General features: G+C 35.5%; 2 protein-coding genes across 4 annotated transcripts; both read left to right on the top strand.

Moving 5' to 3' along the window:
- The first annotated feature begins 2,735 nt into the window (after positions 1–2,735).
- On the top strand, positions 2,736–8,882 carry LOC114743376 (1-acyl-sn-glycerol-3-phosphate acyltransferase 2). 2 transcript variants are annotated; one of them, XM_028931586.1, is made up of 11 exons: positions 2,736–2,839; positions 4,392–4,514; positions 5,042–5,081; positions 5,264–5,331; positions 5,548–5,607; positions 6,909–6,986; positions 7,157–7,315; positions 7,542–7,667; positions 7,816–7,908; positions 8,073–8,159; positions 8,276–8,882. In XM_028931586.1, the coding sequence occupies exons 1-11, from the start codon at positions 2,762–2,764 to the stop codon at positions 8,516–8,518; spliced, it is 1,155 nt and encodes a 384-aa protein (XP_028787419.1). In that variant the 5' UTR covers positions 2,736–2,761; the 3' UTR covers positions 8,519–8,882. The 2 variants fall into 2 exon arrangements, with proteins under 2 accessions (XP_028787419.1, XP_028787418.1); XM_028931585.1 differs by having other exon boundaries at positions 5,258–5,331.
- Positions 8,883–10,237: 1,355 nt separating this feature from the next.
- Positions 10,238–14,380, top strand: LOC114743374 (DNA-directed RNA polymerase I subunit 1). 2 transcript variants are annotated; one of them, XM_028931583.1, is made up of 6 exons: positions 10,238–10,472; positions 11,281–11,450; positions 12,482–12,641; positions 12,759–13,040; positions 13,871–14,108; positions 14,259–14,380. In XM_028931583.1, the coding sequence occupies exons 1-5, from the start codon at positions 10,455–10,457 to the stop codon at positions 14,045–14,047; spliced, it is 807 nt and encodes a 268-aa protein (XP_028787416.1). In that variant the 5' UTR covers positions 10,238–10,454; the 3' UTR covers positions 14,048–14,108; positions 14,259–14,380. The 2 variants fall into 2 exon arrangements, with proteins under 2 accessions (XP_028787416.1, XP_028787417.1); XM_028931584.1 differs by having other exon boundaries at positions 13,871–14,112; positions 14,262–14,380.
- The last annotated feature ends 6 nt before the right edge of the window (positions 14,381–14,386 follow it).

Raw genomic sequence — 14,386 nt, 5'->3', positions numbered from 1 at the left:
TATCACTATTAGAAGGATATCTTGGAAAAAAATTAACAAATATAAGAGACAAAAATGATTGAGATCTTATATTTATGATCAAAATAAAAGTCAAATGAAATCTTATATTAAGAATCAGAGGTAGTATGAATTCTCTTCATCTAGTAAGTGACAGGAGAAAATCCAATTCACATTATGTATGTATATATGCATACACATATATATTATCTCCAATCATTAATACAATAGTTAGTTAACTAATCTGAATGCATTAAAAAAATTAGTTACGTTGGTTATTTGTAATAAGTAGATATTTTATTTCTTAAAACATCTTTACTAATTAAGTGTGTTGATTAGAACTATCATTATTATATGAACTACTAAAAAAAAGAATTAATATGAAAAATAAAATAGATTAAAATTTATACTTATGATCAAAATAAAAATTAAACGAATTATTATATTAAATACTGCAGGCAGCATCATTAACAACATGATCACGGTCCGGATTATAATGGATGAGGTCCATTCCAAACCTATGGTGATTGATGCAGATCGGCTACCCTGTGTAGTCTATTCAACATCACAATTAATCAATCATAATAAATTAATGAAATCCTCACACTGGTGTCGCCGTGTCAGGATTATGCAGGATACCCAAACGATAAAAGGAGCTGCCCGATAACGTTGGACAGATGGATTGACAACACTCACATCTGCTATTTGCATAACCCAAAAGCATTTTTTAGAACAATTTTTTTTTAAATTGTGATAATTTTTTATACTCTTCCGATCCTTAATATAAGATCTAATTCTTGAGTTAGTTCTGGTCCTAAATATAAGACCTATTTCTCATATTTATCAATTTTCTCTAAATTACCCCTATGGATACTTCCTCAACCATAATTAAGTAGAAAAGGGAGAGGGGTATTAAGAAAGATGATTATGGTGTTTTAGGAAAAATGTGTCACTTTTTTTTTATAATTAACTAACTTACCTAACTTCCTTAATCTAATCAAATTAATTAAATAGGTCTTATATTAAGGACCGAGGGAGTATATATTTATTTTGTATATCATAAAAATATTTTTAAAACTATAATTTTGTTTTTATTAAACACTCCCCAAATTTTCTATTTACAAAGCAAAAACCAACAAAATTATCAATGAGATTCAATCCAGTGAAAGAAACTAATCTTACTGTCTTTCAAATCAGCATGCCAAACCACGAATACGCAGAGGCCAACAGATGTGAACAATGGGTGGTCCGAGAGAAACACATGGGAGAAAATTTGCCAGCCACCTGTGCATTTTTGTTTGCCGGCTGTTTCGTTTTCGAGTAATAAAACGACACTGGCCCAACGAGGATGATCACGCTCAGAAGCTGACTTTCACATCGCAGGTGGACCCAGCAACGAGCGGACGCGAATTTCCTGTATAACTTGATCCATCCCAGCCCCGGCACCGAAAAAACTGAACGAAACTTCTACGTTCAAATCTACTATTTACTATGATATTTTTTATGACCTTCAAACTATAATATATCACTCCTATTTTTAATGTAAAAACTATTTAACTAGTTTAAATAAATTTAAAAAATCAGTTAAGCTATTTATTTATAACAAATATGAGTTGATTTTACTAAAGTGTTACTTTTAATTATTATTACTCCTAAATCGAGACTTACTGATATGCGTAATTAATTGGGATACTTTAAATAATGAATTAGAAATTCAAGAGACAAAATAAGTTGATATTTTATATTTAAAATTTAATTTAATTTTTAACTAGTTCTTATACTACTGTCGGTCCTAATTATAAAAGCTAGTTGACTAATTTAAGAAAATTAAGGAAATAAGTTAAGTTAGTTATTTGTAATAAATAGATATTGTTTTTCCTAAAATATCCTTACTAATCAAGTGTATTAGTTTAAACTACCATTATTAAAAGGACTATCTTGAAAAAATATATATAAATATGAAAGACAAAGTGAACTGGGATATTATATTTATAACTAAAATAAAAATCAAACGAGGTCTTATATTGAGAATCAGATGTAATATTAAGTATCAGAGCTAATATATTGAAAAAGCAGATTATATCACTCAACTTATAAATATATCACGCTATGATCCTTTGTATTCTAATACACTGCATTCATTTGGTGGATCTTAGGTAGTATTTCATTCAACACTCCATAATTATGATATAAACCAGAGTTCCTTCCGGTCAAACTGTATGTGTTGACAGTTGCCTTTTATTTTTTTTAAAATTTAATTCACATCAATAGCATTAATTATTTAATTATATTTACAAGGACTTCAGTATTAAATAATTATATACGCTGTTAATAGAATTAAATAAAATTGAAGTAAAATCAAAATAGTGCTGATTTCTTTTCAAAAAGATTTACTCAAAAAATTAAATAAACTGGGGCGAAGCAAAAAGCAGACAGTTATTTTTCTTTCTGATAAAGGAAATAAAGAAAGCCCTTATCGGAAAAGCGCAGGGTCTCCATTTCCCTGAAGTGGTGAACACGGGCTGCTATGGGCTAGAGTTCATAATTTAATTTCATACTTGCGCAGTGAAAGAGGGAGACATATAGATCAATTATCAATGTCACCCAAGGCACGCAACTTCGATGTTCAGCCATTCTCACCTTAATCCATATTTAATTGCTCCTGCTTCTCTATTTCTTTCTCCATCGCTCGCTGTGCTCCTTTCCTTTTTCTGAATCTCTCATTCTTTCCGTCGGACAACGGAGGGTGCGTGTGTGTGTGGCCATGGCTGCGGCTGCAGCTGTCATCGTGCCATTGGGTCTGCTTTTCTTTGCCTCCGGCCTCGTTGTTAATCTCATTCAGGTTAACCCTCGTGATTTTCCGAATCTTCGCATTCATTCATATTAATAATTTGATTTTATTTTGAACCCCCCCCCCCCCCGACGGGGGTGAACTGGTTTCCGCCTTTCCATTTGCTTTATTATTATTTTTCCCTGGGTAAACTTCTACGGTGTTAACTTGCTTTATTTATGTTATCTTGGCCGATCACGATGTTTTTCGTTTTAGCTGTAGTGCGAGCTTAACTTGATCGGTCTGCTATTCGAGTATTTGTACTTTGTAGTGACTTCTCGAAGGGTACAAATGCTTTTATCTGAATCACGGAGGTTTGTTTTCCAGGAGTAGCCATCGGGGTTGCGTGTAAATCTATATATGGTTATACTTCATTTATCACCAGACCTCTCTTTGCTCCTATACCCTTTTCATCTCCTCCGCTGGTATACGCAAAAAACATTCCCTGTGTTATCCTCCCCACTTCTTTAGACCGTAGTTTATTGGCTGCTGGAGAGCACTGACAAAAAAAAGTATTTCATGCTCTGCAACTTCTCCTCTGTTACCAACGTGCAAAAGGATGAGACCGGAGAGTTAAACTCTAGTTGGAACTTTCAATACTTTGGGTTAGTGCAAGATTATCCACTGTTCTTAGATTGTGTACCTCAAACGTTCATAGCCATTGCTCATCTTAGACTTAGCTGGTGAAAGATTTTTCCCACTATTATCTCCTCACCCGAATTGGACTCGGTGTCGTAACACCTCAATCTTAATTACCATCCATAGCTGCAGACAGAGTCCATTATAGACCGAGGAAATGCTGCTTATCAAAACGGTGCTCTGCTGCTTTATGAGCCTTCACCGTTTAAATGCACAATGCCAGGAATCCTTGCAAATCCTTGCCATATTCCTAGATCCTCAGCATTTTCTGCTTTGATTAACCAACCTGTAACACATATTATATTGTAGTTAGCATCACTAAGCATATACATAAATTAGAAGACTGTCTCTTTCTCGCACTCTTTCTTTACATATATCTATCTATGTACCCACCTTAAATGCAGAATTGAATATGGATGATAAATTTCGGATTCAATCTAACTGTGAAGTAATACGTATTTGAGGCTGACCCCGGTATCTAGGTTTATTGTGCCAATATCAATCGAATGTCTGGCGATGCATAACATGAAGGGATAGGTTAATACAGTGGAATCATTGCATCAAATTGGTATCAGCCTGCACAGTAACTCCTGAAGGGAGGTCTTACATTCACTTGCTTGATTTTCATTTACTTAGAGCATAGGGGAACTCTCTGAATTTTCTTAAAACTCATTGAATGAATGGGTAGAAATTTCTAATGGTGAACTGGAAGTGTTAGATGACAATTTCATCACTCTGTTCACAATGAACGTAAACTAGATGCACAAAGATAATATTCTAATTTTTCTCTTGCTTGAATAAAGGTTTACATATTTTTAGAGAATTTAAATCAAAATGCTAACCAAAGAGTGAAAAAGATGTAAGAAAGATTTTTAGTTCTTTTCAGTGTATAATCAATTTGACCTATTGATTTCCTTTGCTTCAGGCAATATGCTATGTACTTATACGGCCTGTGTCAAAGAATTTGTATAGACGGATCAATAGGGTAGTTGCAGAATTGTTGTGGCTGGAACTCATATGGCTGATAGATTGGTGGGCTGGAGTTAAGGTATTTAAGCAGTTTTCACTCTCGACTCTGATGCTGAAAAGTTTAACTGTCAATTCACCAGTTAGATTCCTGCCCTGTGCTTTTGCTTTTGTTTTGTGTTAGTCTGTATTCCAGACATGGCATTGGAATTGTTGTGAGTATTTAGTGAGTCAATCACATTTGCACCTGATCAGCACCAATACAAAAAATAAAACATTATAGCTTGTGGCCGATTCTTGAATATTGTGTGGCAATTTAGGTCTTTTTGTTAGTTTCGCAGTTAGACCCAAATATTTGGGCCATGGAAAGATTTAAGAACTTTTCATTTTGGTGCTCCTTGCAGTTAGTTTCCTTAAATGGAAGCTGAATTGTCTAGGCGGCTAATGGATATTCTTTTATTCTTGATTTATGAAATTTAAGGAACAATCTAACCATTTCAAAGTTTGTTGCAATTTTGAAAACCTGATTTTGACAAAGAAAAGGATTTTTGAATGTAAAAGACGTGATATCTCAGCTGCAATTTAATGACTTGTCCGGCATGTCTTCAGGTCCAACTATTTACAGATCGAGAAACATTTCATTTAATGGGTAAGTCTCTTGTTGACCCATGCATGTGATGCAAGGTATCACCCCCATCCCCAGAGGTGCCTGTCCTAGTTTTTACTTATGCGTGCAAGAATTTGTTTTGTAGTGAAAAAGAAAACACTTAAGTGCCAATAAATTGTTTGCATCTAAAGAATATGATTCTAATGTGGATTTTCCAGGTCAAGAACATGCGCTTGTCATATCCAATCACAAAAGTGATATTGATTGGCTTGTTGGATGGGTTTTAGCTGAGGTGAATGCCTTATCTCGTATGATCTTTTCATATCTACATGCTAGTAAATTATTAAATTAGCTCCTCTTCAAATGCATTTATTGTGTAGAGATGGGTAGTGGCTTCTGACCAATATGCATATATGCTATTTGGTTCGCATGTTGTGTCTAGTGACCTATCTGGTTCGATTTTTGTACTTTAACTGATGATTGATTTTTGAATGTCATTATTTAACAGCGTTCAGGTTGCCTTGGCAGCGCTCTGGCTGTGATGAAGAAATCTTCAAAACGTCTTCCGGTATGCTTTGTTGTCACATGTTTTTCACGGTTTTCAAATGACAAGATGGAAGGTTCTTGTCATTTACTGGTTATGGTTTAACCATTTAATTCTAGGTGTTAGATAAAACTGATATCAAAGTATGAAACGAAGCAATAGAGAATTGGTGTTTTAATAAGGATTGGTTATTAGTGGCATGGTCTGTTTGCTGGTCTGGTTTATCAAATGGTCTTTTGGAGATTATATTGAATTTATCAAAGAGCAATCACTCACTAAAGCTTCTGGGTTAATGGGCTCTATTTTGAATTTAATTATCTTTTCGTGGGGTTTTAATTAGCTTTTTTAAGCCTTATATTATCCTTCTGCGAAGATCATAATTATCCTTTTTATCTTAGCAGCAGTTATCTCTTGCACTCTATATAAAACCTTGATGGCTAGGTTAGCTTTTCATAGATGAGGGAGTAAAAAGTTATGATTTTTGGTCTTCTTCCCCAGTTCTTCCTCTTCTATTTTTCTTTGCTGTTCCTCACCCTTTTCTTCCTTTTTTCTATCCTCTTTCCTCTATTAATATTTATTTCTATTTTTGTTAAACTGAAACCAAACACGCACAAAGTCCTTTTGGCTCCAAACGTGTTATCCAAACGCAACACTCTCTACATCCTTTACTTTAATGGCGACTTATTAATATGCTAGAATGTCTACTTCCTTTAGGTTTAGGGTTGCAAGATCAAATGATTAAAATGTTCATGAGGAGGCCATGTTGACTAACCATCCCACAAAAGGATGTGTGGGCAGTGATTGATCCTGCAGGGCAAGTATTGGGAGAATATAGTGAGGGTTAACGTGGAACTATTGTAAGATGAGATTTGCTGGATAGCCCAATAAATTTTTTGACTGTTTTGGCAACACTAGATGAGTTTTAGAAATTCTGGATTGAATCTTATCCAGGTTTGCGTTATGTTATATATGTTTGAAGGATTTACTCTACACACACTTACGGGCACACAAACTAAATGCTAGTTACTGTGACCTTGCATATCTGATGACTTCAACACCCTGAATTCTCTTATACATTGGACTTATGTTCATGTCTCCAGAACGATAATTGTATAATCATTCTTTTATTTGACCTTTTGGTTTATTACAACCATTCTGAATTCATTTTTTAAGCTGGAAGAAACCCAAAAAATAAAAAGGGTTTCTCATTAGTTGGAATTATTTCAAACCATTCATGCTTCAAAATATAAAGCATTAGAAATTTCTCCATATGACATCTCATTTATACCTTCAATTTTGATATAACTGCTAATTTCTACTTATAGGTCATTGGCTGGTCCATGTGGTTCTCTGAATATCTTTTTCTAGAGAGAAGTTGGGCCAAGGATGAAAGCACATTAAAGGTATTTGTTACTAAAATATTAATAATTGTACTTTTTAATGTAGACTTGCTCATAAATCATACCTATGCACCAAGATATTAAAATTGTTGTGATAGTTCTTTCTCTTTTGCGTGTATGCCTTTGTTAATTATGTTTTTGAATGCCAATTGAATCTTGAGATGTATATGCAGTCAGGTCTTGAACGCCTTAGGGATTTCCCTCTTCCCTTTTGGTTGGCTCTCTTTGTTGAAGGAACTCGTTTCACACAGGCAAAGCTATTAGCTGCTCAGGAATATGCAACCTCATCAGGATTGCCTGTTCCTAGAAATGTTTTGATTCCTCGAACAAAGGTGAATTTCAAACACTGTTATCTTCTCTTATCCCCCATCATCCCAACCGTGGGGTCTTATTTTCTTTATAGTATTCCGGTGGATTGTTGCTTACTTCTTTGTTCTAAATCTAAACAAGCGATATATGCAGTCTGACTAACTGTAAGTTTGGCACCAGCGTGCTAGGGCTTCACTGCTCTTCTTTGTGGCTTGCAGATAATTATTTATTCTATTATCTTGCTCTCAGGGTTTTGTTTCCGCAGTAAGTCATATGCGCTCATTTGTTCCTGCCATTTATGATGTCACGGTGGCTATCCCTAAAGGTTCATCAGCTCCTACAATGCTAAGACTCTTCAAGGGGCAACCTTCAGTGGTAAAGCCATCAAACCTGGGTTTTAGAGTCTAAATTCCCCCTGCCCTCTCCTTTCCTCTCCCACCATATTTATAATTAATTGTGATATTAAGGACGCTTTGCATATTTCTCATTAAGCCAAACAAAGTTCCCAATTTTCACCTGGCAGGTGCATGTGCATATCAAACGGCATTTAATGAAGGAAATGCCTGAAACAGAGGAAGCTGTTGCGCAGTGGTGTCGAGATATATTTGTGGCTAAGGTGCGTGTTGAAATTGAGCTAAATTTTTTTGTGCACGTCAAATGACCGTCTCAACTTGTGGACTTGTTCCTCTCGTTTTGTTGCATACTTCTCTTCCCTCATTCCTGGTGTGCGAGTGCTTTGCCATCTCATTCATTTTGCTTGTTCTGCCCTGGGCACCTCAGGATGCATTGTTAGACAGACATATAGCTGAGGATACCTTTCCTGATCAAGAGCTGCAAAATATTGGCAGACCACTAAAGTCTCTTCTGGTAATACTCTCTCAAGACGTCTAGCTCATGATCCTATTTCTTAATTATCCTTATCTTACATTCAGTATGCTTAAGTTTGCATAAACTATCGCATTTACGCTGGGACTTGGGAGCAGGTTGTAACCTCTTGGGCTTGTCTGGTTATTGCTGGGGCTGTAAAGTTCCTCCGATGGTCTTCATTCCTATCATCCTGGAAGGGCGTTGCATTTTTAGCTCTGGGTCTGACGGTGGTTACTGTCCTGATGCATATTTTGATTCTGTTTTCTCAATCAGAACGTTCTACACATGCCAAGGTAAACCCATCAAAGCCTAGAAACCGGGGAGACAAGGAAGAGTCTGGACGTGACAAAGAACACTAATTTTACCCGCTTCTTCTCCAAATCTTCCTTATGAAAGGGCTTCTTCTACGGCCACAATTTGGTGAGTTTAATTTAGTGCCTGTGTGTTTGCTCTTTAGGGACTGGTGTTGAAAGCTTTGAAAATTCACACTGTTGGAATGTATGTAGTGATTCTTTTTCCGGTGAGAAATGACCCAAACTAAGCCACCACCAAATGGGTCGCAGGGGACCCCTTGAAGAAATTCCTCCATGTAGTTTGTATGCTTATCGATTCATTAGTTTTCTAATTAATTAATGGGGATTGAATTTGTATAGACGATCTAGAATGGTTGCAGAAGAAAGTTCAGAGTACAAGAAATGAAGGACAATTTTCTTTCATGTCCAATTTTTATTTCCGCGATTAGTACGGTGTAACATCAATTCTGTGTCCATTTCGTTTTCTTTTCGGAAAAAAGGCTGGAAAATCTAGTGCGATGACGCAGTGTCCAGTCTAGTTAGATTTATTTATCATATAGCAGCCAGCAACTAGGTTGAATTTGTCAATAAAAAGTAAAATGCGGTTACGAGTATTCTAGAGATAAAATTAATTGATTGGCTTTATTGAAATAAAGTAAAACGAAAGAACAAAAATAAAATTGAAAGATCACATGATAAATAAATTTAAAAGATAGATGTTAGCACAATTTAAGATCAAAATGATTTGATACCGATGATTCAAATCATTGATTAATTTCCAATTATTAGTTTTATGTTAAAGCATCCGTTGTGTGATGATTTTATTTTTAAAAATAGATCAGTCAAATTATCGGGAAATAAAAATAATAATGTATTATAAATATTAGTAGAACATTTAGTATAAAATTTATATCAAATCATACTACTCCTCCGGTCCTAATTATAAGACCCAATTGACTTATTTGAGGAGATTAAGGAAGTAAGTTAAGTTGGTTATTATAATAATAAGGTGTTGTCATTCTTAAAATATCCTTGCTAATTAAGTATTGGCTAAAACTATCATTATTAGAAGGATTATCTTGGAAAAAAAATGCATAAATATAAGAGACAAAATGGATGGGTCTTATAATTAGGACCAAATAAAAAGTCAAATTGGGTCTTATAATAAGGACGGAGGAGTATTATGTAATTGCGTAAGCTGCTTTATATTTTGCGGGAGCATGGCCCCCACATTCTTCGAGCCATGGATAAATGGTCCCCCCCCCCACCCCCATGGATAAACGGTTCTTTTTTGGGCCACCCATGATGAATAAATGGTTGGATTTAAACATGGGCTATAGTCTAGTCTAATTAATTGAATCATGAGCTGGCCCAAAAAAAAGAAAATTAAAAGCTAATACAAACTTTGATTCATCAAATTTATTCTTATTTTGGTTTTAGCCCATCAAGTTTTAAATAATAGGTTTTGATCTCTCAAATTTTTTTTATTTAAAATACTGGTCTCTATAATCTAATGAAAATTTGGACCATTTTGTCTCTTGAGGGACTAAAACTTATAGATTGAAATTTGATAGACTAAAATCAAAATGAGGACAAATTTGAGAAACCGATATTATATTAATTAAATCAAGCTATGTTTCTTTTTTGGCCCATTAAAACTTAAACTGGGCCACTAGGGCTAGCCTGGGCCGAACTGCAGATCCCGAGCAAGGGTTATTCAATCGGCCGGGCACGCGCACTAACAAGTTGAAAAAAAACATTGGGGACAGGAGACACAACGGGCATAGCCGGCTCGTCGCCAGTCGCCTCCCTCGCTCTCGCGCCTACTCTACTTCTTCCTCACCTTCTTACAGGGCAAATTGGAAGACAAGCACCAAGCAAAACCCTAAACCTCGACAGTAACAGTAGCCCGCCTCTTTCAATCCTTCGCCCTCTTTAGTTTTTGCTATTCAGTTCCCGCCATAGCTGCAACCGCCCCACTCTTTCGCCTGAAAAGCCCAACATGGCTCAGATACCGGAGGTATCGTTTTACTGAATTTGGCTGCAACGAGCCGAAATTATTTAATACAACAAAAATAACTTAAGTGCGTTTGTAGTTTTTTAAGCTAATGCTAGTTAGTTAATACAATGTGGGCTGATGGCTTCTTAAGCAGAGTTGAGCGATGAGTGTCACTCCCTCTGGTCATATGTTATGCAGTTATTTGCTCTCTTTGCAACATAAGTGTTCACTGAATATTTTGTATTTTGCTGTATTACAAAACAAATGTTCACTGAATATTTTGTATTCTGCTGTGATCACGCATTCGTGTTATTTATGATTGGACAATTACGCTGACCTGTTTGCTTATCATTCTTTATGTCGATATTGACGCGGGTGAATTCTATACTGGTTTTAATGCTGGGATAGGTATAGAGAATCACCTTTGGTTGTTTGTTTGTTTTTTTTTTTTCACTGAGAGAGAAGTGTAATCAGTTAAGCATAAAATACGGGTAATTTTGATGCATATAATCGTGAACTTATTTGTAGGTGAAATTCTAAGACTCCGTCCAATTGAATAATTGTAATAATGGTGCTATATCAATGTTATCCCTGTCCATACGAACCATAAAGAATTAAAGCTATTAAAGATATATGCAAGTGTGTAGAAAATTGTAGCGGTATTGTTAATACTTCTATTATTACTTCTATCGCCACCCTATGTTGTTGCTCTCTTTCTGTCACTTCCAATTCATCTAAAACGATGCCAAAAATTTGATTATGTTGTTTCTCTCTCTCTCTCTCGCTTGATCTAGCATAGTTTTCTGAAGTCTGAGCTCATGATTTTCAGTGTGCAACGGAGTCTGTTGAGGCAGTTGCATTCAGTTTCTTGACCACTGAAGAAATACAGAAGACTAGCTTTGTGAAGATAACAAATCCCATTTTGGTTGATGGTGTAGAAAGGCCCGTGCCTGGTGGACTCTATGATCCTGCATTAGGTCCACCAGATGACAGGACTCTGTATGTTTCAACAATATTTGACTGCATTAGTTTTTTTTAATATTCCTAACTCTGATATTTGATTATGGGAATTCACTTTTGACTAATGAAAGTTGGCAACTTTGAAGGTGGTCTTTTGTCTTCGGGGACTTCTGGTTGCTTGCCTTTGGTGAAATGCTAGCTTTTCTGTATATAGATGAGCCGTGTGGGAAATCTTAATTTTTTTACAAACTTAATTTTCCTTTCTTAACAATGTTACATTTTATATAAACACCATTTATTTAATCCGCAGAGCTATTATAAGACAGATTTGTCTTCATGGAATTGAAGGTTTCAAAGCACTTTTGAATCACTGAATTTTGATTTTTGTTTTTTAAATTGGATTTCTTGCCCTCTGGATTTGTATTTCAGATCTCTTAATGAGATATTTTAAAGAAAAAAGGACTCTTTCTGGTCATATCTGTAAATCATTTTTAATCGATACACAGATCAAGAAAGTTGGTTAAGATTACTCAATAGTCTTGAATTTCTAAAATAATTATTCCAATGATTCAGAATTACCCTTATATAAAATTCATCACTTTTTTTTTTTTTAAATTTCTATTCCCACATTAATTTCAACGTCCCATTGATTTACTTCTCCATCTCTATTATCTCTTTAATGCTTTTCTCATACTTGTCAATATCAAAATTTGGTTCCCACCAAAATTTTAAATGTCAAAATTTGGGTCCCACACAATTATGAAGGGGCAACCTAAGAGCATTATGATTGCATTGCAGAGCACCAACAAAATAGGGGCGGGGAGATAGGGCAAACCTGAAAAAGTATTTAATGCTATTGATAAACTGAAGTGTCTCATAGAAAAGGCCATCAAATGCTTCTAAAAACTGCATTACATATAGGACTTGAGGAGTATATTAGTGTAGGTAATAGGCAGCATTATTTGTATGAAATGAAATTTCATGTTCTGCTAATCCCAAGTTTCTTTACTTACATTTAGAAAGCATTATCTCAAGTTGTGTGGTTGATATATCTCTTTTGTTTGGTGTAGTTGTAAATCATGCGGTCAGCCTTCCAAACTTTGCCCCGGTCATTTTGGTCATATTGAGCTTGTTTCCCCTGTCTATAATCCTTTGCTGTTCAATATACTTAGCAGTATTCTGCAAAGAACTTGTTTCTCTTGCCATTTTTTTCGGGCTAGCAGAGATGAGGTAAACTTACATTAATGCAGGTCTATTAGAAAATTACCATAAATGGGTTTGTTCAAGTAGTTTCTGCATTTTTTCCCCCTTTATCTTGGCCATTATTCAGTCTTGTATTGATTCAAGGTGGAGAAATTTACATCCCAATTGGAGCTCATTGTGAAGGGGGACATTATTGGGGCCAAAAAATTGGATTCACCTGAACCAAGTGAGTCTACATGTTTGGGTGATGATGATTGGATACAGAGTCATAGTGCTGATCACTTGCCAGGAAAGTGGAACTCACATCAATTTAGTGAAGCAATGTCGATTCTAAACAATTTTCTGAAACGGGAACCTAAGAAGTGCAGAAGGTGTGGGTCTCATAATCCAAAAATTAGTAAACCAACCTTTGGGTGGTTTTATGTGGTAAGTCTCTTGACTTCTCGCTGCTGGAGCTTATATTCAGAAGTTATTTACTACGAAGCTCTAATCTATATTTTCTTTCCTATCCTTGTTAGGTTCAGTCTGTGCACACTGAGTTTCCATCTCTGTTCTTTTCTGTTTTGGTTGTGGCTTTTGGAATTTTGATATTTACTTTCTGCCGGCTTGTTGTCTTGTTAATTTCAGAGTTTCAAGTGTCTCAAATTGTTACAACATGTTATTTGTTTCAGTTGGCATGGAGTTATTTCATGTTGTATTTTTTATTCCTTTTATACTCTTCCTTCCCTAGTAGACGTAGTCAGTGTATTTGGATTAGACTTTAACTTTGGGGATCATTATGATATTTCCTGAGTCCAATGTTATTTGTGTGTGCGGATGTAATTGTTAGTTGCCATTTCTCATACTACTTTTTAAGATTTTGATGATCCATTGAGCTTGCTGTGCTGTAAAATTGTGGACATAAATATGTTTTGGTTGGGCAGACATGTTGATATTATGCAAGGCACGGTTAATGCCCTTCAAAATTTATATTTTCATTTAGTGCTTATTTAAGTTTTGAAATGTGAAAAGAAACTGTATAGCTGTTTCAGTGTTTTTCTTTTCCTTTTGTTTTTTCAAATTATGTGTGACTTGTTGACAAAGCTTTGAATTGGATACCATAAACTCTGTTGACATTGTACTTCTCAATGTGAATTATTTATGCATCCTTTCACAGCGCACAATGTCATGTTGGCCTCTAGATCATTCCTGACCACCATTACTAATTTTTTCTTCATTTCCTCTCTTCCTCTTGGGTTTGTTCTATTTGGCTCTAGAGTGATCTCTCAAGTGAAAAAGCTAGAGGAAATGTCATTAGACATTACGCTGATGAAATTATCAGTGATGTTATGCCTTCAGAAAATCGGGATAATTCGGATGAAGATATGCCTTCTGCTACTTCTGCTGGGACTATTAATAGTGCTTCAAAACAGGCATCATCTGAAAAAACGTGAGGAATTGGCTGGTGCATTTGCTAAGCATAAGAAATTTTCTGGGCCTTTGTTACCATCAGAGGTCAGTTTCCTGCATATGTTGTTTAATTTTGCACTGGGTCTAACACTCATAACCTTCGGTTTTATTTGCAATGAAAAGTCTGCTGATAGTGACACGGTCAATATACACTGGTACTATAGAATCTGTCTGAGTCAGCTTGCTTAACCACAGGTTAAGGTATATTGGAACTCTGTGGAAAAACGAGGCTCGATTCTGTTCTCGTATTAGTGACATTCAAGATCTGGGATTTGGAAAGCAAGCAGGTCATTCAATGTTCTTTCTGGAGACTATTCTTGTTC

The sequence above is a fragment of the Neltuma alba genome, unplaced genomic scaffold, assembly GCF_004799145.2.
Source record: "Neltuma alba isolate B1F8T4 unplaced genomic scaffold, ASM479914v2 tig00004007_pilon, whole genome shotgun sequence".
In the NCBI taxonomy this organism is placed as follows: domain Eukaryota; kingdom Viridiplantae; phylum Streptophyta; class Magnoliopsida; order Fabales; family Fabaceae; genus Neltuma; species Neltuma alba.
This window is presented reverse-complemented; position numbering and strand designations above follow the sequence as displayed.

Bases quoted from the DNA above. Each gene is read 5' to 3' on its own strand.
- LOC114743376 (XM_028931585.1), top strand. From the start codon at position 2,762: ATGGCTGCGGCTGCAGCTGTCATCGTGCCATTGGGTCTGCTTTTCTTT. The intron at 5,608-6,908 runs GTATGCTTTGTT...TTCTACTTATAG, and splicing joins AATCTTCAAAACGTCTTCCG to GTCATTGGCTGGTCCATGTG. The intron at 7,316-7,541 runs GTGAATTTCAAA...TCTTGCTCTCAG, and splicing joins TTTTGATTCCTCGAACAAAG to GGTTTTGTTTCCGCAGTAAG.
- LOC114743374 (XM_028931583.1), top strand. The intron at 11,451-12,481 runs GTATGTTTCAAC...TGTTTGGTGTAG, and splicing joins CCACCAGATGACAGGACTCT to TTGTAAATCATGCGGTCAGC. The intron at 12,642-12,758 runs GTAAACTTACAT...TATTGATTCAAG, and splicing joins TTCGGGCTAGCAGAGATGAG to GTGGAGAAATTTACATCCCA.